The sequence below is a fragment of the Mobula birostris genome, chromosome 18, assembly GCF_030028105.1.
Source record: "Mobula birostris isolate sMobBir1 chromosome 18, sMobBir1.hap1, whole genome shotgun sequence".
NCBI lineage: Eukaryota > Metazoa > Chordata > Chondrichthyes > Myliobatiformes > Myliobatidae > Mobula > Mobula birostris.
In genome coordinates, this window is record NC_092387.1 from 7,641,735 (window position 1) to 7,664,986 (window position 23,252).

The window sequence follows — 23,252 nt, forward strand, 5'->3', positions numbered from 1 at the left end:
AGTAAATTTTATCTGCTGGCTTTCCATCCACTCCACCATCCTGAATAGATTTTTTTGAAGTTCATTGGGCTTCCATGTTTTGCATTGCCTGTAAATTTGAAAACTGCCCTTTACATCAAATCCTTTCTCTGCTCCTTGGATTAATTTATCCCAGGAAGTGAATTCATTCTTCTCTCCTCTTGCATTTCAGACCAACAGCTTCTAAATTACTTTCTGCATCTCATAATTTTAAAAAAATTGTTTAGAGATACAAGACTGTAACAGGCCCTCCCAGCCCAATGAGCACACGCTGCCCAGTTACATCCGACTAATTAACTTACCAAACTGTGCATCTTTGTAATGTGGGATGAAACCTATGCAGTCACACTGAGAATATACGTATTCATTACATACAGCAGCAGAATTATCACGTGTCCATTTTCCTCTTCACACTTACAAATTCCTCGTCCATTTAAACAAAATCTACATTTTTCTATTTATCAAATGAATAAAGTCACTTTCCCTGCTATCCCATTTATCTGATCACATCTTTCAGCCTCCTCTATGGGGATTGCTTACAGCCAATTTACTGGCCAGCTTTTTGCAAAGAAAAGGCACCACGGATTGGAATTGGATTTAGGTCAAACATGAGTATCAAGAACTGGAAGCTGAAAATGTAGAAGAAAAACAGAAAAAGCTGGAAATCTTTAGTGGGCCAGACTGGATACAAAGTCTGACCTGACTTGTTTGATTCTCTCTCTCTACGCCTGCTGCCTTTTCCTGCACTTTCTGTTTTTATACAGATCGGCCAGGATTGATTTCTGTTGAAGTGAAGGCTGGAGAGCTAGGGGTGTTGGCTAACGGATCTGTTGTCTGTGTGGAACTCGGGATGTTGGCTTATGGATCTGTTGTCTGTGTTCTGGTGGTACTACTCGGGAATGATGGCTAATTGTTGCACTGAAACTTGATTAAATGTGGATACACCAGATGCGGTGATACGACCGGAGAGTTTTATGATTTTCAGGATGGATTGAACCGTGTACTCTGGTAAGCAAAGAGGTGGTGGTGTACGCTTTTTACTCAATTCTCATTAGTGCACGGTTGTTGGGGTTCTGTCAACTTCTTGTTCCCCAACTTAGAATGTTCTGCATTTAATTGTTAGTTGTTTTATTTGCCTTGGCGATTCTTATCCATGATCATGACCACAGTTTATATACCACCAGCAGCTGATTGTAAGCAAGCAAGTGCGAAACTGCTTGGTATCTGTAGCAAGAAACAGCCCATCCCGACACATTTCCAAATATAGTTGTCGACTTTAACCGGACCTGTTGGAAGAAAATCCTGCCTAATTATCACCAGTACATAACCTGTTGCACCGGAGATCCCAACACACTAGGCCACTGCCTCACTATGATAAGGAATGCCTATCGTTCCTTCCCAACACCGCATTTTGGTAAATCAGACCACTTGGCTGTAACTCCTGCTAGCTGCATACAAACAGAGCCTAAAGAGCCAGGGTCAAGACAATGAAGAGGTGTCGCAGGAGGCTGAGGAAATGGTTACAGGATAGCCTTGAGTCAGTGGACTGGACCGTGTTCATGAACTCACCTGAGGACCTGGATGACTACATCAGGGTTGTTATGGACTCTATTAAAGCAGCTGGGGATAAGTGTGTCCCCACAAAATCATTCAGGGTTCTCCCCAGTCAGAAGCTCTGGATGAACAATGAAATTCTGAACCTGCCGAGAGCCAGATCAGAGGCATTCATGTCTGCAGATCAAGAATGCTACAAAAGGTGCAGGTATGATCTCTCTCGGGTGGAGAAGATTCCGGACGAGATCGGAATCAACACGGATGCTCGACAGCTGTGGCAGAGTTTGAATGCCATAAACCACCTACAAAACTATTAGTTGTACTTAGCGTTGCTTCCATTTGAGCTCAATGCTTTCTATACTCACTTTGACCACCAGAATAGGAAGGAAACATCGTGCACCCCCATATCTCCCTATGATGCTTTGGTCTCAGTTTCTAAAGGTGATGGGTGATGTGCAGTCTGCCTTCAAGAAAGTGAATCCATGGAAAGCATCCGGTCCTGCTGGAGTATCTGACCAAGTACTAAAGACTTGTGCTGACTAACTGGCTGGTGTATTCACAGATGTCTTCGTTCTCTCACTCCGGCAGAGCGTGGTACCTACCTGATTCAAGCAGGCTCCCATGAAGAGCATGGTAACCTGTCTAAATGTGGCACTTACATCCACAGTGAAGAAGTGTTTTGAGAGGCTGGTGTTGAAGCATATCAGCTCCTGTCTGAATGGTGACTTGGATCCGCTCCAGTTCACCTACTGAAGCAACAGGTCTACAGCAGGTGCCATCTCATTGACTCTTCACACAACCCTGGACAGCAAAGATGCATACATCAGGATGCTCTTTATCAATTACACCTAGGCATTTAACACCATCATCCCCTCTAAACTGATCGGTAAACTCCAAGATCTGGGTCTCAATACCCCCTTGTGCAGTTGGATCCTGGATTTCCTCACTTGTAGATCCCAGCCAGTTCGTATTGGCAAAAACATCTCCTCCATGATCTCCATCAGCACAGGAGCACCGCAGGGATGTGAACTTAGTCCCCCTGCTCTACTCGCTTTACACCTATGGCTGTGTGGCTAAGCACAGCTCCAACACTATATCCAAGTTTGGTGATGAATCAGCATACAGGAGGGATATTGAAAACTTGGCTGAGTGGTGTAACAACAGCATCCTCTCACTCAATGTCAATAAGACCAAGGATCTGATAGTAGACTTCAGAAGAGGGAAACCAGAAGTCCATGACCTAGTACTCATTGGGGAATCAGAGGAGGAGAGGGTCAATAACTTTAAATTCCGGTGTATCACTATCTCAGAGGACCTGTCCTGGACCCATTATATAAATATAATTGTGAAGAAATCACGACCACCCCTTTATTTCCTCAGGAGGTTGTGGAGATGTGGCATGTCATTAAAAACCTTGGCAAACTTCTGTCGATATGTGGTGGAAAGTGTGCTGACTGGCTGTATTACAGCCAGGTATAGGAACACCAATGCCTTGGACTGGAAAATCCTACAAAAGGTACATCACAGGTAAAACCCTGCCAACCATTGAGCACAACTACAATGATACGTTGTCGTAGAAAAGCGGCATCCGTCATCAAAGATCCTCAGCACCCAGGCCGTGCCCCTTCTTTGCTGCTGCCATCAGGAAGGAGGTACAGAAGCCTCAGGACTCGCACCACCAGGATCAAGAACTACCCCTCAACCATCAGGCTCTTGTATTCAAAAGAGGATAACTACACTCATTCAAGGACTCTTTTTATCTTGCTATTTCATGCTCGCTATTTATTGCTATTTATTTATTACCTGCATTTGCACAGTTTGTTTACAGTTTACAGATCCTGTTTACAGTTACTGTTCTATAGATTTGCTCAGGATACCCACAGAAAAAGAATGTCAGGTTGTATGTGGTGACATGTATGTACTCTGGTGATAAATTTTACTTTGAACTTTTAAATGGATGTTTTGGCTGTGTTCTGGTATCAGCACTCAGAGCGTTGGCTGATTTGTGGTAGCACTCAGGATGCTGGCTAATGGATCTGCTGGCTGTGTTGTGCAGTGCAGGCGTTCACAGTGTTGGGTCGTGGATGTGATGTCTGCGTTTGAATGGCAGCCTACACGGTGTTGCCTTAAGGATGTGTTGTAGAAGCAGCACCTGGGAATGTTGGCTAATGGATGTTTTGGTTGTGTGGTAGCAGCACTCGTGGTGTTTGCTAATAGATGTGTTGCCTGTGATGTGGTAACTGCACTCGGGAGGTTCTGGTGGCAGCACTTTGCGTGTTTGCTGACGGATGTGTTGGCCTTGCTATGGTGTCTAATGTATGTTGTGGGTGTGTTCTGGTGGCAGCACTGGAGGTTCAAAGGTTCAGTGTTTCATTTTACTGTAAAAGTATGCATGTACAATACAACTCAGATATTCATCTTCTCCAGATAGCCATGAAATACAGAAAAGCCATGGGTCTTGTTGAAAGGAAGAAAATCAACCTCTCTACCTGTATGAAAAGGAAGGACAAACAAAACTCGCAAACCCCACACCCCCTCCCTCGCACAAAAAAACCAAACAGACCTCACACATGTGAAAACGGCAGCTGGAACATTAAACCCTAAGCCCCCATCCCTCCTCCCTCGTACAAAAGCTCACTGATGGCCCATCCAGGGAAAGACAGCTGGAACATCAAAATTCCTGAACCCCCAACTCCCTCCCTTGCAAAACAACAATAACATCAAACACCCAACACCCTCTCTCGCACACAAATACCAACAGGTCACCCACACAGAAAAACCAACAAGAACATCAGACCCCGCATTCCCAACCCCTCTGTCACACAAAAACAATCACATCGCCCACACAGAACTCAACCCACCAATCGGCATCAAGAACAAAAAAAACAGAAAACTGAAGGAGAGCAATATAAACTACTGTCCAATAATCACATAAACGTTAGAATTTTGAAAGCATCCTCCTGTCAGAACTGAGTGCAGCCACTTGAACTCAGTCATTCTGTGAAGAGTGGCTGCCGCGCCACCAGCAGGCAGGCTTGTGAACACTGCTGACGTGCCAAATGCCATCTACCCACGACCTCCGTGGAGAGCGACCGCTGACCTCCTCCGCATTCGCCTTTGTGCTTCAAAATGGAGTCGATCACGGCCCTGCACCCCTTCTCTGGTCATTATATCTGGAGACAGCAGAGCGCGAGATTATTCGATCAAGCTCCAAACAGCACATCACAGGCTCCAACAATATCTGAAACACAATCAAGACAAAAAGAACAAGAAGAAGAATAAGTGAAATAATGGAAGAGATTGGCTATCTGACAGATGTCACCCAAGGAATTGCTGTTCATTGGTGGATGTGTTGCTGTCTTGTGCTGGCAGCACCTGGGTCTAATGGCTAATGGGTGCCTTTGCTGTGTTATGATGCCAACACTCAGACATTGACTAAAGGATGTGTTGGGCATGTTGTGGAGCCAGCGATCGGGGACTTGGCTAAAGGATGTGTTGGGTGTGTTGTGGTCCCAGCACTCTGATGTTGGCTAATGGGTAAGCTGGCTGTGTTGTGGTAGCTAATAGATGTATTGGCCACACTTGGTGTTCTTTAATGGAGATGTTGGTTGTGTTTTGATGTTAGAATTCCAGCTTTGTAGGAATTCGGAATCACGTGAGGGTGCCGGAAGTGTTTGGACAGATGGCTCTTCATTTGTACCTTAAGCAGTTGAATCAAATGTTAGATTTTGAAGAGTTTACAGCTGCCTGAAAGTGATAAGATGGACAATTGGGACTAGGGGTCTGACAAAGGAGAGCTTCTTTGTGCAGATACAAACTGCATGTGTGTGTGTGCGTGTGTCTGTGTCTGTGTAGGTGTGCACATATGTGGGAACTCTCCTTCCCTTACGAACCCCCTTGAATTCCCTCCAGTGATATTACCTTTGAACTAAAGAATATTTTGAGGGAGACATGGTGAGACTTCATCAAGGATCTAAAGTGTTACTTGTACTGGTTGGCTGGCTAAAGTCTGCTGGAAAGCAAGTTGTTCAGAACTTTCCCTGTGCAGATGTTGGCTTCTTATCTATTGCTACTAAAATGTCAAGCTGCCCATGTTGCTCAGGCAAACTTAGGGCACACAGAGATTTTACCTTTTCACTTTTTGTTTTCCTCAGGTTCAGTCGTTATTACGTCCCAAGTCCTGTGAAGTCCCTGGTATCAGGTGAGTCGGTTTGTTCTCTTGTTGTGCCCACTGACCCAGTCAGTTGTTGATGACTGTGGAAGTGGTTAGTGTATGACAAAATAAAATGGTCACTTCACTGCAAGACAAAGTTAGCTTTATTAGTCATATGTGGTGAAATGTATCATTTGTGTCAGTGACCAACAGGGTCCGAGGAACTGCCAGGGGCAGCCCACAAGTGTCGCCATGTGTCTGGCACCAACACACAAAATAATCTGCAGATGCTGGGGTCAAAGCAACACTCCAAACACGCTGGAGGAACTCAGCAGGTCGGGCAGCATCCATGGAAAAGATCGATCGACGTTTCGGGCCGGAACCCTTCGTCAGGACTGTAGAGGGAAGGGGCAGAGGCCCTATAAAGAAGGTGGGGGGAGGGTGGGAAGGAGAAGGCTAGTAGGTTCCAGGTGAAAAACCAGTAAGGGGAAAGATAAAGGGGTGGCGGAGGGGAAGCAGGGAGGGGATAGACAGGAAAGGTGAAGAAGGAATAGGGGAAAACACAATGGGTAGTAGAAGGAGGCGGAACCATGAGGGAGGTGATAGGCAGCTGGGGGAGGGGGTAGAGTTACATAGGGATAAGGGAAGGGAGGAAGAGGGAATTACTGGAAGTTGGAGAATTCTTTGTTCATACCTCCCCCATGGTTCTGGCTCCTTCTACTACCCATTGTGCTTTCCCCTATTCCTTCTTCACCTTTCCTGCCTATCACCTCCCTGCTTCCCCTCCCCCACCCCTTTATCCTTCCCCTTACTGGTTTTTCACCTGGAACCTACCAACCTTCTCCTTCCCACCCTCCCCCCACCTTCTTTATAGGGCCTCTGCCCCTTCCCTCTACAGTCCTGACGAAGGGTTCCGGCCCGAAACGTCGACCGATCTTTTCCACGTATGCTGTCTGACCTGCTGAGTTCCTCCAGCGTGTTGTGAGTGTTGCTTTGGCACCAACATACTATGCCCACAGCTCACAAACCCTAACCCTAACCCTCGGTCTTGGGGCAGTGGGAGGAAATGCCTAGAGGAAACCCAGGTGGTCATGAACAGAACGTACAAACTCCTTACCAACAGTGATGGAAATTGAACCATTGTACCTTTCATGCATGCTGTAAAGTGATTACACATACCACTATGCTACCATGAGGTAACTCAGCTCTAAGTTTGAAACAACATGAATGCCAGTCTTTCCACATGGGGGTGAGTGTGTTCCAAACCCATTATCAGTCCACTTCTTGAAGAAGAGTCTCGGCCCGAAACCTCGACTGTTTACTCTTCTCCGTAGATACTGACTGACCCGAGTTCCTCAGACATCTTGTGTGTGTTGCTTTGGATTTCCATTATCCGCAGATTTTCTCATGTTCATGGTCTGTCCACTTCTATCCACGGAGCCGTGTAATCCACATTCTGACCTCCTTCCGTCGCATGACTGTGCTTCCTCTTCCCCCAGTCTGCCTGTTCCAACACTTTCCTGACCACATTCCATCCTGCTCCCTGTTCCCACTGACCCACACTTGGTTCCCATAAGGGAAGGACCCACACTTAACAGCAGCTTTTTCAATGGTCTTACCACTTCTGGTCTGTGTGGTCCCCTCCACTCTGTATCTGCTTGCAATTTCTGAACTCTATTTCTCACCTCCTGTGCACTTCAAATTTCATCTTCATTGTTGGCAGTGGTGTCCCCAGCTACTCTGGAATTCCCTCTTACTGTCCCCCCACTACTTAATTCCCTTCAACCTTTCAGTTCTTGAACCAACCTACACAACACTAATTACTACCTCAGTATTTATTTATTATTTGTTTGTTTACTTATTTAGAGATGTAACACGGAGTATGCCCTTCCGGCCTTTCGACAACCCCAATCTTAACACTAACCTAGTCACGGGACAATTTACAATGACCAGTTAACTGATCCCATATACCTTTGGACTTGTGGGAGGAAACCGGATCACCATGGGAAAATCCATACATTCCATGGGGAGGGCATACAGAGGCTCCTTACAGAGGACGCCAGCACTGAACTTCTGAACTCCCAATGCCCCGAGTTGGAAAAGTGTTGTACAAAAAGCTACACTGCCGTGGTATCCACATTATGTCCATTTTAACTGCTTTGCTCTACAATAGACTTTTATTTTTGTTCTAATTATATTCATTCTTATATTATTTAATTTATGCAGCATAGCAGTTACCGCAATCACTTTACAGCACCAGCCTGTAAGGTCGGGGTTCAATTCCTACCACTGTCTGCAGTGAGTTTGTACGTTCTCCCCGTGACCAGGTGGTCAGGTTTCCTCTGACATGCCGAAGACCTGTGTGTTAGTTGGTTAATTGGGCAGTGCGGGCTCACTGGGCTGGAAAGGCCTGCTATTCTGCTGAGTCTTTAAATAATAAGTAAGTAGTTGCAGTGATATCAAACTCTTCAAAAATCACAATGAGTTGTGCTCTGCTGCATCACCAGTTCTGTCTCATATGGTGAACTCTGTGTTTTGCTGGTGACCCTGGATCTTGCTATATGGACAATACAAGCAAGATATTGCTCATATTGTCCATATTGTACAAAAGGTCAAGATGTTAGATGAATGCTTTGCTGAATCAGTGATTCAGATCTCAGATATTTCCAACGTTCTGTTTTGAACTGAACATTTTTTGTTTCCTGTTTCTCAGTATCTATCCTTCCCCGGATCAGAATGCCGGGTTGTCGCATTTCCAAGGGTCACTGAACACAGGAGGCTCTCTGCCCGACCTCACGAATCTCCACTTCCCATCACCTCTTCCGACTCCCCTGGACCCCGAGGATGGCTCCTTCCCCAACATCAGTGGCGGCAGCAGCACTGGCAACCTGGCGGCCACCATGACACACCTGGGCATTAGCAGTTCCCAAGGTGAGGGCAGTCTAGGAAAATGAGAGGAGATTTGACAGTTGTATACAAAATTATGAGCAGCATAGATAGGGTAAATGCAAACAAAAAATAATCTGCAGATGCTGGGGTCAAAGCAACACTCACAACACGCTGGAGGAACTCAGCAGGTCGGGCAGCATCAGTGGAAACGTTTGGGCCGGAACCCGTCAGGACTGAAGAAAGAAGGTGGGGGAGGGTTGGAAGGAGAAGACTGGTAGGTTCAGTTGAAAAACCAGTAATTTGAAAGACAACGGTGATAGGCAGCTGGGGGAGGGGGCAGAGTGAAATAGGGATAGAGGAAGGAAGGGGGAGGGAATTATCGGAAGTTGGAGAATTCTATGTTCATACCAAGGGGCTGGAGACTACCTAGACGGTATATGAGGTGTTGCTTCTCCAACCTGAGTGTAGCCTCATCATGGCAGTAAAGGAGGCCATGTATGGACATATCTGAATGGGAGTGGGAAGCAGAGTTGAAGTGGGTGGCTACCGGGAGATCCTGTCTGTTTTGGCGGACGGAGCAGAGGTGCTCAACGAAGCGGTCCCCCAATCTGCGTCGGGTTTCACCGATTTAGAGGAGGCCACACTTGGAGCACTGGATGCAATAGATGACCCCAACAGGCTCACAAGTGAAGTGTTGCCTCACTTGGAAGGACTGTTTGGGGCCCTGAATGATGGCAAAAGAGGAGGTGTAGGGACAGGTGTAGCACTTGCGCTTACAGGGATAAGTGCCAGGTGGGAGATCCGTGGGGATGGACGTGTGGATAAGGGAGTCGCGGAGGGACCAATCCCTGCGGAAAGCAGAAAGGGGTGGAGAGGGAAAGATGTGCTTAGTGGTGGGGTCCTGTTGAAGGTGGCGGAAGTTGCGGAGGATAATGTGCTGGATCCGGAGGCTCGTGGGGTGGTAGGTGAGGACAAGGGGAATTCTGTCCCTGTTGTGGTGGTGGAAGGATGGGGTGAGAGCCGAAGTGCGGGAAATGGAGGAGATGCAGGTGAGGGCATCATTGATGACAGCAGAAGGGAAACTACGATCTTTAAAGAAAGAGGACATTTGAGATGTCCTGGAACGGAAAGCCTCATCCTGGGAGCAGATGCGGCAGAGAGGGAGGAACTGGGAATAGGGAATGGCATTTTTTGCATATGGCGGGGTGGGAAGAGGTATAGTCGAGGTAGTTATGAGAGTCAGTGGGCTTGTAGAAGATGTCAGTGGACAGTCTGTCTCCAGAGATGGAGTCCAAGAGATCAAGAAAGGGGAGAGAAGTGTCCGAGATAGACCAAGTGAATTTGAGGGCTGGGTGGAAGTTAAAGTCGATGAAATTGAGGAGCTCAGCATGGGTGCAGGAAGCAGCACCAATGTAGTCGTCGATGTACTGAAAAGGGTAAATGTAAGCAGGCATCTTCCGTGAGGTTGGGTGAGGCTCGAACTGGAGGTCATAGGTTAAGAGTGAAAAGTAGAATATTTAAGGGGAACATGAGAGGAAATAACTTCACTCAGGATGGTGAGAGTGTGGAACTAGCTGCCAGCGGAAGTGGTGGATCTAGGTTCAACTTCAACATTTAAGAGAAGTTTGGATGGGAGGAGTACGGAGGGCGATGATCTAGGTGCAAGATGATGGGACTAGGCAGATTAACAGTTCAACATAGACTAGATGAGCTGGAGGGCTTGTTTCTGTACCATAGTGTTGTATGTCTGTCATGGTTGAACATCACCACAATTGAATGAGCCAGTCCAGGCTGAGACAGGAACAGAATTGGCACACTTGTCCCACACAGTCAAACCTGTTAGATTCTTCTCAGTACCAAATACTGTGGATTTGGTCTCCCAACCTCGTTCTTCTTGTAATCTCACCCCTTAACCAGGTGTTTTGTCATCTCCAGCTGTGTCCCAGTGCTATTCTTTGCCAATGATCCTATGTAAAAAAAGTAGTGAAGTAAAGATGCTGTGGAAATGTATATTGAAACTGTAATCCTTATCTAAGTGGAATGTTAAATCCGCTGTGTGTTTTCTGTCCATGCCTAGGTCTGTCATCGTCTTTGCACAGCTCGCTGAGTAACCCATCCATACAGGCTTCACTCAACAATTCCATGGTGCCCTCTCCTTTGAGCAACCACTCCCTCGGCAATACCCCTATCCAGTCCTCTCTACGGCCGTCGCTAAGCAACCCGTCTATCCCAACCACACTGAACAGCTCCCCCCGCCGCCGGCAGACGCCAGTCAGTCCACTGACCCTCTCACCTGGGATGGAGTCTCGAAGGTCTCTGAACAAGCAGTTCTCACCAACAATGTCACCGACGCTGTCGTCCATTGCACAAGTGAGTGTAACCTCTCTTCGGTGTGGGTTGTATTTTGTCGAGAAGCTGCACAGTCCCAGTGTAACGGTGCAATGTCTCACATAAGATGGGCTGAGTGAGCTCAGTTCAAAATCCATCAGATGTGAGTTGGCATGGTCACTTTTAGTAAGACTCTCAGAAATAGGAGAGTGTGCAGGTGTCAGAGGTTCTCCAGCTGTCAGCAAGGTGGAGTCTGCCTCATTCACTTCACCAAGTCCCTGATCTCGCAGTTTCTTTTGTGCAAAAATCACTTGAATGTACTGCATAAGACCATAAGACATCGGAGCACAATTAGGCCATTGGGCTACTCCACCGTTTGATCATGGCCGATTTATTTTCCCTCTCAACCCCATTCTCCTGCCTTCTCCCTGTAACCTTTGATGCCCTTAATAATTAAGAACCTATCATCAACTCTGCTTTAAATATACCAGTGACCTGGTCTCCACAGCATCTGTGGCAGAGAATTCCAGAAATTCACCACCTTCCTGCTAAAAAAAAAATCCTTCTCATCTCTGTCCTAAAGGGATATCCTTGTATTCTGAGGCTGGTCCTTGACTCTCCCAATGTAGGAACTGTCCTCTCCATATCCACTCTATCCAGGCCTTTTATTGAGAAGAGAATTCCAGAGATTCACAGCTGGCTGAATGTGTATGTATATCGCTGGCTTCCTGCTCCTGATAACTGTGAGGCATCTCTGGATGGGGAGCTCGTCGAAGAGGAGGGTGGACTTGGTATCGTGGTTTATATGACAGGTTAATATCTAATCTGCCTTGTTTGGTGGGTGAGAGGGAGGAAAGGGGTTTGTTTTGTTGCCTGTCTTTTTCTGCCAAGCATTGTGGGCATGTTTTGTTGGCACTGGAATGTGTGCCGACACCCAGCTCTTCCTTTATGTTTTCATGCACATGTGATACACTGACTCTGAATGAATTTCAACCTGCGTTTGTGTGTGCGGAGGAAACCAGTTTTTCCTGCAGTGTACGTAAGCATGTATTTGGAATGCAGCCAGAAAAAACCCACGTGGTCACGGGGAACGTACAGAGAGCAGTGGGATTGAACCCGGGTTGCTGGCTCTGCAAAGCATTACAAAAACAGCTTCGCTGCCGTTTCACCCCGCTAAGGTCGGAAATAAATCCGTGGAAACATGGGCCTCTCTTCAAGTGCCATCAGGTGGTTGAGGAAGGGGCAGAGATTAAAAGAGCCTTCAGTTTGAGACTGGGGGAAAGAATCCACCCTCAGCACACAGTGTGACTCTGGGCTTGGTTTTGCAGGGGGTTGCCTTGGATACCAGCAATATGGCAATGGAACATCTGCCACCTTATCCACACTACCTGCACCTCCAGTCCATGCAGCAGGCCCAGCAGCTAATGCACCAGACACAGCAACAGTCGTCAATCTCTCCTGTTCATCAGCTCCCTCAACCATTGCCGCCGCAGCTACACTCTCCCAACGTAAGTGTTCACATATTATCGCTCTTTTATTCCATCGGCTTTTGTGATCTGGTTATTGCTGCTGAGGCCCGAAGCCCTCCGTTGGTCAAGATCAACCATGGAGGTTGCGTCCTGGCTGCCCACAAGAAACACAAGCCAGGGCAGTACAATTTGGAGAGTAGCAGGCTCCCCTTCTCCACGCAGTGTCACAGGAATTACCAGTCAGTGTTGAACTCAACGTAGGACCCCCTTAGGAACTCCAGCTCTGGATTTTTCCTCAGGGTTTACTCCCAAAGCCTTCCCCATTAGTGGGTATAGCCACAAGGCAGCAAAGGTTTGAGATCAGAGTTTTCTCTCTCCTTGTCAACCGTGGCTGACAAGCCTCATCTGCTCGAAGCGGCTTGTTTTAAGGCGCCGGTAACCTGCCTTTGTCCCTTCTCCTGTGAGTAGAAAAGGTTCCACCAGGCTTAGTAGCTAAGCCACACGTGATGACCAGGGGCCAGAGGTGGTTGTCAGAGGCTGCTTGAGATGCACACCATTGGGAGCATTTAATAGGTAGGTAGTGGAAGTTTATCTCCCCTCTCCCCCCCCCCCATTACCCCATTAACCTCAGTCTAGTCACAGGACTATTTACAATGACCAGTTAGCTTACTGAGTGGACTACTTTGGATTGTGGGAGGAAACCCTCACATTCACAGGGAGGGTGTACAGACTCTACAGTTGCTGTTAGAATTGACCTCAGAACTCTGACGCCCTGAGCTGTGAAAGTGTCACGCTAACGTGGCAGCCATGGTAGATAGCCAAGTAGATTTAACCTTGAATAAGAATTTCACGTTGTCAGCAATCAGTTCTGCCAAAGTTCCTACCTAAAGCAAGACAATGTGAAGATTGCAATGGATCGGTTGAATATTACCTATGGTTTGATGCTGACCCTCTATATTTCATTTGACAGAATGACACCGTGGACAATTTCTTCAGTGATGCGTACTTTGAGCAGCAGTTGCTGGGCAGTCAGTCCAAGCCTCTGTCACACCAGGTATGGAGGTTTGCCATCAGCAGACCTATGGAGATCGGCAGCTGTCTGGGGATATCAGAGTATGATCGGGTTATGGTATGCTAATCGTTTTACACAGTGGTATTTCTCAGTGATCACTGTGTGAAGTCAGCTTGATGTCCTTCATTCATCATCCTCACCAGTACCAGTGATGCTCCTGTGTGTTTACATCTGCCCATCTGTCGGTTCGTGAGCAGTGTCCACCTACCACATCCTAGCTGATCTTTCTGAAGTTTCAGTGTAGAATATGGTCTTCCCTTCACCAGGGTAAGATTCACACAATGAGTACTGGAGAACAGAGGGATCTGGGAATACAGATCCATAATTCCTAGATAGTGGTGTTACAGGTAGATAGGATGGTAAAGAGAGCGTTTAGCACATTGGCCTTCATAAATCACAGTGGTGAGTACAGGAGTTGAAATGTTATTTTGTTGAAGCCTAACCCAGAGTATCGTGTACAGTTCTGGTCACCTACCCACATATCAATAAGACTGAAAGAGTGCAGAGAAAATTTACAAGGATGTGGCCAGGACCTGAGTTTTAGGGAAAGGTTGAATAGTGTAGGATTTTATTCCCTGAGGTGTAGGAGCATGTAGGGGTACACACAGGGTCAATGCAAGCAGGCTTTTTCCACTGAGGTTGGGTGAGACTAAAAGTAGAGGTCATTGGTTAATGTTTGAGGGGGAGCTTCTTCACTCAGAGGGTGGTACAAGTGTATAATGAGCTGCCAGAAGAAATAGTGGATGCAAGTTTGATTTCAGCATTTGCGAGAATTTTGGATAAGTGTGTGGATGGGAGCTGCATTGAGTGTTATGATCCTGGTGCGGGTCGATGGGACTAGCTGGAATAACACTTCAGTACAGACTAGATGGGCCAAAGGGCCTGTTTTGGTACTTTAGTGCTTTATGACTCTATTTCCCTTCACCCCCCCCCCCCAGCTGAACCAATTCAACATGTTGGACCGGCTGCCCAGTGGCTTGCCAATGAGCAGCAGCAGCAGCCTCTACAACCTGGGCTCCAGTCTTCACTTTTCCCAGGCCACCGTAGGGGGCTCAACCGGGAGTCATGGAAATCTGCGGGAACAGTCGCCGCAGCTGAAACCCAACCTTCAGTACTCCACCTGCACTGGAAACATCCCCAACATCGTGCTAACAGGTAAGCAGACCGAAGCAGGTGGCAGGTTCAATTTTTTTATTTAAAGATACAGTGTGGTAACAGGCCCTTCTGGCCCACATCACCCAATTACACCCACGTGGCCAATTACCCTATTAACCCACGTGTCTTTTTGGAATGTGGAGGAAACCAGAGCACCCAGAGGAAACCCATGCAGTCACAGGGAAAACGTATAACAGACAGCAGTGGGAATTGAACCTGCATTACTGGCACTGTAATAGTGTTACACTAAACCGTGCCGCCCTGAGAAACAGGTCCTACATTCTGAACATTGAGCGCCTATCCTTCACCAATCTCCCACATCCAGTTATATTCTGTCCACATTCCCACAAACATCCTTCCAGAATCTGCCCATCACACACCAGAGTCCATTTACAGCTGCCCATCGACCTACCAGCCCACACGAGGAAGGTTATCAAAGTTTGTTGCAGGATCTTGACTAGATGTTGCACTTTAATGTGTGAGCTGTGTACAAACCAGGGTGGGACTCGCACAGTGAGCCCTGTAAGGCACTGTGGAGTGCGTTAGAGATCTGGGAATACTTGAAAGTGGCATCACAGGTAGATAGGGTCATAAAGAGGGCTTTTGGCACATTGGAGCCACGTGATCACAGAGAACATGCAAACCCCACATAGGCAGCGCTCAAGGTCAGGATCGAACACAGGTCCTTGGAGCTGTGAGACAGAGGCTCTACCCACTGCCACCACGGTGCTGTCCAAATGGGAGAGAAGGTTCAGACAGATGGAGATGCAAAAAAGCAGAGGAACCAAATGGCCTCAGCCATGAACATTGCATGTAACATGTCCTCTCGCCAGTGCTGTCCTGACTGAGGTCAAGGGTATCCAAAAATGACCTGTATCCTTAGAACTTCCGCTGGGGGTCAGGATTGATGAGAGTGATGCATGAAAGGAGATCAGGATCAGCAGAATTGTGTTATTTTTTAAATTTTAATTTAGAGATACAATACAGCAATAAGCCCTTCCGTCAAAAGGCCCTGCACCATCCAATTACACCCACGTGACCAATTAACCCACCAACCAGTACACCTTCGGACTGTGGGAAGAAGCCAGAGCTCCCGGCGGAAGCCCACGTGGCTATGGGGAGAACATACAAACTCCTTACAGACAACGGTGGGAACTGAACCCCAGTCTTGTGCTGTAAAGCAATTATGATGACATCTTCAGCCTAGCACACAGAGACCCCGGGCATTAGAATCAGGGTTTTCATCACTTGACATAGTGTATGTCGTGAAATGTGTTGTTTTGTGGCTACAGCACAGCGCAATACATAAAAATTGCTATAAATTGCAATGATATATTTAAAAATGAATATTGTAGAAAGAGAGTAAAATAGTGTATTTGTGGGTTCATGGTCTATTTAGAAATCTGATGGCAGAGGGAAAGAAACAGTTCCTGAAACGTTGCTGGTGGGTCTTCGGGCTCCTGTATCTCCTCTCTGATAGTAGTAATGAGAAGTGGGATGTTCTGGATGATGCCAAGTTCAAGCTTATCGTCATTCAACTGTACACAGTCAATAGAGACAACGATGCCCCGGAACAAGGTGCCCGTCGCTACCTGTCAGGGGTTAGTACATTCTGTCCATGATGGCGTGGATTTCCTCAGGGTTTTCTACTTTCCTCCCACAGTCCACTCCGGTTGGTGAGTTAAATTCAGAGATTGGTGTGTGACAGGGCTGAAAGGGCCAGAAGAACCTAAACTCTGCTGTACCTCAAAAAATAAATAATCAACATGTACATAACTCACATAAGGTAATATTACCACAAGTTTAAAAAAAATGAACTGTATAACACTGTTGGCGCTTCACATGTGATGAGACCTGGATGGTGGCAGGAAGTTCAGTAGCCTTTTGTCTTGGGGGAAGAAGCTGCTTTCCATCCTAACAGTCCTTGTCCTGATGCTATGGTACCTCCTGCCTAATGGTAGGAAATTATTGGATGGATGGAGGGAATCACTGAGAACGCTAAAGGCCCTGCGTCCACAGTGCTTCTGATAAATGTGTCTAACTGGTGGAAGAAAGACCCCAATGATCCTCTTGGTGTTCCTCCCAATCCTTTGTAGGGACTTGCAGTCAGATGCCTTGCAATTCCCGTACCAGATGGTGATGCAGCTGGTCAGGACACTCTCAATAGTGCTCCTGTAAAAATTGGTTAAAGTGGATGTTATTTCATTCTGAGTCTGTTGCACCCTAGGGGACTCTCTGCCAAGCTTGTCCAAGGACATCAGCAGTGCTCTTGCTGGAGTCCCGGAGTCGACCTTTGACGCCGATAGCCAGTTCCAGTTGGATGATGAGCTGAAGATCGAGCCGCTGAGCCTGGATGGACTGAGCATGCTCACTGACCCTGACCTCATTCTGGCCGACCCGTCGATCGAAGACACATTCAGGACAGACAGAATCTAATCGGTGCAACTTACTTCTGGTGGGATGGGGTGAGAATATTTCTGGACACTAAAGAGTGAAGAATAACATTTACAGAATGGCACATTTGGAGCTCGACTTAATTTTTTAATCGTTAAAGCACTAGCCATTGCTTCCGTTTTGGTTTTTAACTCTGTGCATTTATGCATATGTTTATCTGGATTACGGTTGATATGTATTTCTGTTTAAACTGATTGTCGTCAGGAAGAAGGCCAGTCCCAGCACATCAACACCAGAAAAATCAGTGTTCTGTAAACTGTTTGTCTAAATTTACGTCATCCTAAGCCACTGATGGAAATCTGTAGAATTCGCTGCTGGCCATGGCTTTGAGACTGTGTGCCAACCTATACCATCCCCACGCCGGGTGCAGCTGGGTGGCTTCCATCTGCCTCGGAGTCTGTGGGTGAGGAGAGAAAGAGGACAGTGTCCTGGGCTGGAAACCTGGTCAGAATGTGAGGACGGTTTAACTCTGGAACACAATAACCCGTCCTGACCAATGTCTTTTCAATATTCACCGCACAGCCTCGCCCACAAAGAACGCAGAGCCTGTTCTGGCACCAACAGCCCTGCGGCAGGTGAGGGTCTGACACTGTGGGCACAACTGGCTGCTTGGCTTCCTTTGCAAATGGGGACTTGGTCCTTTCATTGATTGAAGGAAATTAATTGAGATCGTGTAGGAGCAGAAGGGGAGATACGGTACATGGGGCCAGACTGGACAAGGTGACAGAGAAAGTGGCCACCGGAGACTGGGCCATTTAATCGAGATTGTGTAGGAGCAGAAGGGGAGACATGGTACATGGGGCCAGAGTGGCTGGACACTGGGGCCAGACTGGACAAGGTGACAGAGAAAGTGGCCACTGGACACTGGGCCAGCCCTGGTTGACCAATGGATACTGGGCCCTGGATGGTTGGATACCACGGTCAGCAGGATTGCCGATGGACACTGGGGCCAGAGAGTATCCACTATGTACTGGGGCCAGAAAGTGTGACCACTGGATACGGGCCAGACTGCTGGACACTGGGGCCATAGAGTGACGGCTGGACCTCAGATGGGCACTCATTGAGCACTGGAGACTGATAGGGTGACCACTGGGCATTGAAGCCAGTGGGCAGACGCTAGAAACTGAAGCCAGTGGAGGTCACTGAACACTGGTTTGTTAACAACGACCTTGAGAGAGGAGCTGTTTTGTTCTCCCAAATAAATGCCTACAGATTACATGGTAATGAGTTTCCAATGTTATTTTTAATTATGAAATGGATGATTTTAAAATAATATTATTAGGAGTAACTCCAATTCTTCTGGCAAGTGTGTCAGTGGGGACTGACTCCCCTTTACGATGTGTATAAAATTTATATCTCTTTAACTGCAAGATAATTCCTCGATTGTATAGGGAGGAATTTAAATAAAATATCAGCATTACTGATATCAAGATTGTTGGAAAACTATGTTCTATATTTTTAAATCACTATACTGTATAGGTTAAGAGTCTGAATGCCTTAAAAGCTGCTTCCAGTTTGTTTGAGGAAGGTTGAAGTCTGCATGTTTGCCAACAGTATGATTCAAAAGTGTACAAAGAGTATCGAAGCTTTTCCCACAGACCTTGAATGTCATTCTGCTGCCTTGGCTTTGTGTTTGAGATGTGCCAACACGATTTACAGACTGCAGCAACACATCCCTTCGATAGGAGTACTGAATAACTATTTTTTGAAGTATTTGTGGGTGTTGTTACATATGTTTTGTCCTACGTCAAACCTTGGCCCAAAGTGGAGCTCGAGAGTGATGTCTTTCATCACATGGGCACGGAACTCTTCCCGGAGCCCGCTGCCTTTGGCACCATGTGTTTACTCTTCTGTAAAATAAGCTCATTACAAACTTGCCTTGGTAGTCTTTGCAATTTGCCTCTTGAAGCCTGTTATTTTCAGAATGTTGGTAGGATGGATGGTTTTCAGAAGGGCCACTTTCCAGTTGCGCTGCGCTGCCCAGTCGGGTTGTGTTTACAGGAATGACGGCAATGCTCACACTGTTGTGGTCATTCACTGCTCTGCCAGACAAGCACCAGCTCTAAATCTGTCCGTCCACTCACCTGGCAACGAAGAACCAAGCTACACAAATGTTCCCATTCAGTGCTTTTAGAATGGAGAGGCAGACTGTATCTCCCAGTTCATAACCAGAGCCATTCTTTACCATTGTGCAACCAAGCCTCGCCCTCGTCCCCACCCCTCGCCCTCGTCCCCACCCCTCGCCCTCGTCCCCACCCCTCGCCCTCATCCCCACCCCTCGCTCTCATCCGCCCCTCGCCCTCATCCCCGCCCCCCCCTCTCTTGCACTCTCACTATCATTCCTATCTTGCTCTTGTGCTCACGTGCTGCCTCCCCCTTCTCTCTCTTCCCATGCTGTGCACTACTCTCTTTCCTCTCTCCCTCTCTGAACAGGCTGGGCCAGAGTCCAGGCCTGTGTCTGTGGGCTAGGTGGGACAGTATTGTACGTTGCCTGTGGCTGGGTGCAGTTTGTATGACAGACGTTGTGCCTCCATGGGTCCTGGTGGTATGAGCATCTGTGACAGACATTGTGCCAGGCTGCAGTGATCTGTGAAGTGAAGAGGGTGACAATGAGCAGGTGGTTGGATCAGAATTCTCCTTCTCTCTTGAACAATTTGGATATTTACATACTTTTAATGAAAAGTTCAGTAAATTTATTATCAATATACATTTACAACCCTGAGTTTTGTTTTATTGTGTCCACTCATAGTAAATACAAGAAATACAACAGAATCAATGAAAGAGCACACCCACAGGGAGACAAACGACCAATGTGTAAAAGACAACAAACTGCAAATACAAAAAGAAAGAAGGAAAAAAAATATACAACAAATATCAAGAACATGAGATGAAGAACCCTGAAAGAACCTGATGGTTGAGGGGTAATATTCCTGAACCTGTTGGTGTGGGTCCTAAGGCTCCTGTACCTTATTCGCTGGTGTGGCTCCCTAGTCTGCAGACAGAAGCAGAAGGAGAGGAGTGGGGGTTGCGCCTGTTGAGAAGACTGGTCTCAGGCTGACTGATCAGTAGGAGCATCGCCCCATTGCCCCTGAACTGCTAACTCACCAGCCGCTTGCTGTTTAAAAGTACATCCACATTAGCCTAGTCCAATTTCACACAGAGTGAAGTCCCTCAGAGTTGTGTTTCAAGCCCCTCCATCAGTCAGTGTTGACCATAGATGTCACGTCTGAGCTGTCTATGTGATAAGCGGGTCAGGGCAGTGTGATACAGAGAGCAAGCTGCTGCCTCTGTGACAGGCTTCCCTCTCCCCATGCAGCTGATGGATCCAAAGGAACCGCACAGTTTGACAGTCAGCATTCAACTCAACGTAGGACTGCTTCAGGGACTCCAGCCGTGGACTGTACCTTGAGGTTTACTCCCGAGGCCTTTCCCATGGGTGGGTATAGCCGCAAGGCAGTGGAGGTTTCCTTCTGCTCGATGTGATGCCAACCACCACTGATGACCCCCATCTGCCCCAACCACTTCCCCAGGCAGCCCATTCCATATACACAGCACCCTCTGCATGAAGAGGTTTCCCCACAAGTTTCTGATAAATTTTTCTCCTCTCATATTAAACTTAATGCTGTCGAGTTTTCAGTTCTCCTTCCCTGGGAAAAAGACTCTATCTGTGCCTCTCATACACCTCTATAGGACTAGATTACCTTTATTTGACACATGTATATCACAAAACACAGTGAAACAACAACCAACACAGTCCGAGGACGTGCTAGGGACAGCCCACAATTGCCAACTCATTTACCAACAAAGTGTGCCCACGTCTTACTGACCTTAACTCCATAAGGCACAGGAGCAGAATTAGGCTGTTTGGCCCAACGAGTCTGCTCTGCCATTTCATCATGGCTGATCTATTTCCCCCTCAACCCCGTTCTCCTGCTTTCTCCTCTGTGTAACCTTTCACACTCTGACCCATGAAGAATCTATCAACCTCTGCTTTAAACATACCCGGTGACTTGGACTCCACAGCTGCCTGTGGCAACAAATTCCGCAGGTTGACCATCCTCTGGCTAAAGAAATTCCTCCTCATCTCCTGCGCCTTTGGAATGTGGGAGGAAACCCACACTGTCACAGGAAGAACATACAAATTCCTCACAGACAGTAGCAGGAGGGTCACCCCTCAATCTCCTACTTTCCAGGGAACAAAGTCCTAATCTGCCACCCTCTCTCTATAACTCAGGGCCACGAATCCTTGCAGTGTTCTCTCATTTCCAGTTATGCTGTATCACCAATTGTCTCACATGATGTTTCTATAGGATATTTCATCCTATGCAGAAATGATTAGGAATTTCAGCTGCAACGTACTTGACCATCCTCACACAGACAACCCCTGCCCCCACAGCAAGCCGTAGTCCCAGCGCTAGGCCACAGAAACGTAGTAAACCTCACCCTAACGCGGTGCGCCTGGGGCAACGGGCCTGGGCTTGACACTTTGCACACTCCACTGAATTGATTATTATCACTGACATCTGTCATGAAATTGGTTGTTTCGTGGCACCGGTACTTAAAAATTACTATAACAACAAGAATATCTGGAAAAAAAAATCCTGCAAGATAGTGAGCAAGTGTTGATGAGTTCATTGTCCATTCAGGAATTTGATGGTGGAGGGAAGGAAGCTGTCCCTGAAACATTGAGTGTGTGTACCACCATCTTGATGGGAGCAAGGAGAAGAGGGTATGTCCTTAATGATGGTGTTGCCCTTTTGAGGCATCACCTTTTGAAGATGTCTTTGATGCTGGGGAGGGTTGTACCGACAATGGAGCTGGCTGAGTTTACAACCCTCAGCAGCCTCTTCCCATCCTGCGCATTGGTGCATCCGTACCAGACCAGTCTGGGTGCTGTCCACAGTACATCTGTAGAAGTTTGCTGGAGTTTTTAATGCTCTCCATTGTTCACGGGAAGGAGAATTGATCCAACTGGTTAAAGGTTCCCTGGTGAAAGAGACTGTAAACAAGCAAGTGTGGGTCAGCTGCTCATAGGTCAGTGTGCCCCTGACTGCGTGGTGCAGCCTTAAGCGAACATGGCTGCTCGTGTAGGGTAGGCAGTACTTCGCCACCAACAATATGAGAGTCCAAGACTTTGACAAGAGGTGTGAGCTGATTGCAGTAACTGGAAATGGCCTTCTTGGCACCTATGGTGAACCATCCTTCGAGTCGTTACATCATGGCTGGCTTGTTAAGCTCTTCAGTTTTCCCTCTTGCTGTTGAATTTTGTCAATGTTCATTTTGAATGAAAAGTTATTTTAATTTATTCCAACTTCTAGAACTATCAGCCCCAGTTTCCCATTTCTGTATTACTACTTGATCCATTTTTTAAAGTACTGCTAATTTTATTAATATTAACTAGTAAATTTCTGTTCCTGTGCTAACCTTATGAATTCAGTTATTGTGAAGTGTACAGATGATATTTAAATAGGACTTATCAATGGGATAGTGTTACCTTTAGTAAAGTGTCATTTTTGCATTGTCTTTCAAATAAAATACATTAAATCGAAGTTTAATATTGAAGTTTATTTATCATGGGTACATTGAAACATACATAAGCCATTTGCACTCAAACCAGTACACTTGAGGAATGTGCTGGAGGCAGGCCACAAGTGTCACCACACCTTCCTGTGCCACCTACTGCACCCACCATCTTCGGCAGAACACAGACACAACAAACACCATTCCTCCCTCCCATCCACACACAAGCTCCTTAACCCCGGGACAGGCAGTCTTCTTTGGCCTGCAGTGGACAAGGACCCAGGGCTCCAGACGTTGATCTTCGACTTTCTCAGATTCACAGACGCAGCACCTGCCAACGGGCCTCGACTTCCAGGCTTCAACCCTTGGATGTGGCAATTACCGAACACGAGGCCTCAGCCTCTGGTCACAAGCTCAGATATTATTTGAATGAAGTTCAAACTGAATTTATTATCAAAGAACATATATGTCTCCCTGAGGTTCATTTTCTTGCAGACATTCACAGTACAAAGCAATACAATAGAATCAATGAAAAGCTATACTCACAAAGATTTGGTTGACTTAAACTAAGACGTGGAGTATTGGGGAAAATCCACTGCTGTGGATTCAGATCAATGGACAGACGAAAGGGTAGTGGGAA

The 23,252-nt window shown here is 46.9% G+C and overlaps 1 protein-coding gene across 4 annotated transcripts in view; it reads left to right on the top strand.

Annotated features, from left to right (window-relative positions):
• Positions 1-22,641, top strand: part of crtc3 (CREB regulated transcription coactivator 3) — a 107,452-nt gene extending 84,811 nt beyond the window's left edge. For all 4 annotated transcript variants that reach the window (XM_072282130.1, XM_072282131.1, XM_072282132.1 and 1 more), the window contains 7 exons: positions 5,727-5,773; positions 8,439-8,656; positions 10,692-10,984; positions 12,271-12,450; positions 13,382-13,465; positions 14,422-14,638; positions 16,866-22,641. In XM_072282130.1, the coding sequence (XP_072138231.1) occupies positions 5,727-5,773; positions 8,439-8,656; positions 10,692-10,984; positions 12,271-12,450; positions 13,382-13,465; positions 14,422-14,638; positions 16,866-17,074 (1,248 nt within the window). In that variant the 3' untranslated portion in view covers positions 17,075-22,641. The remainder of the gene's footprint in view (positions 1-5,726; positions 5,774-8,438; positions 8,657-10,691; positions 10,985-12,270; positions 12,451-13,381; positions 13,466-14,421; positions 14,639-16,865) is intronic.
• The last annotated feature ends 611 nt before the right edge of the window (positions 22,642-23,252 follow it).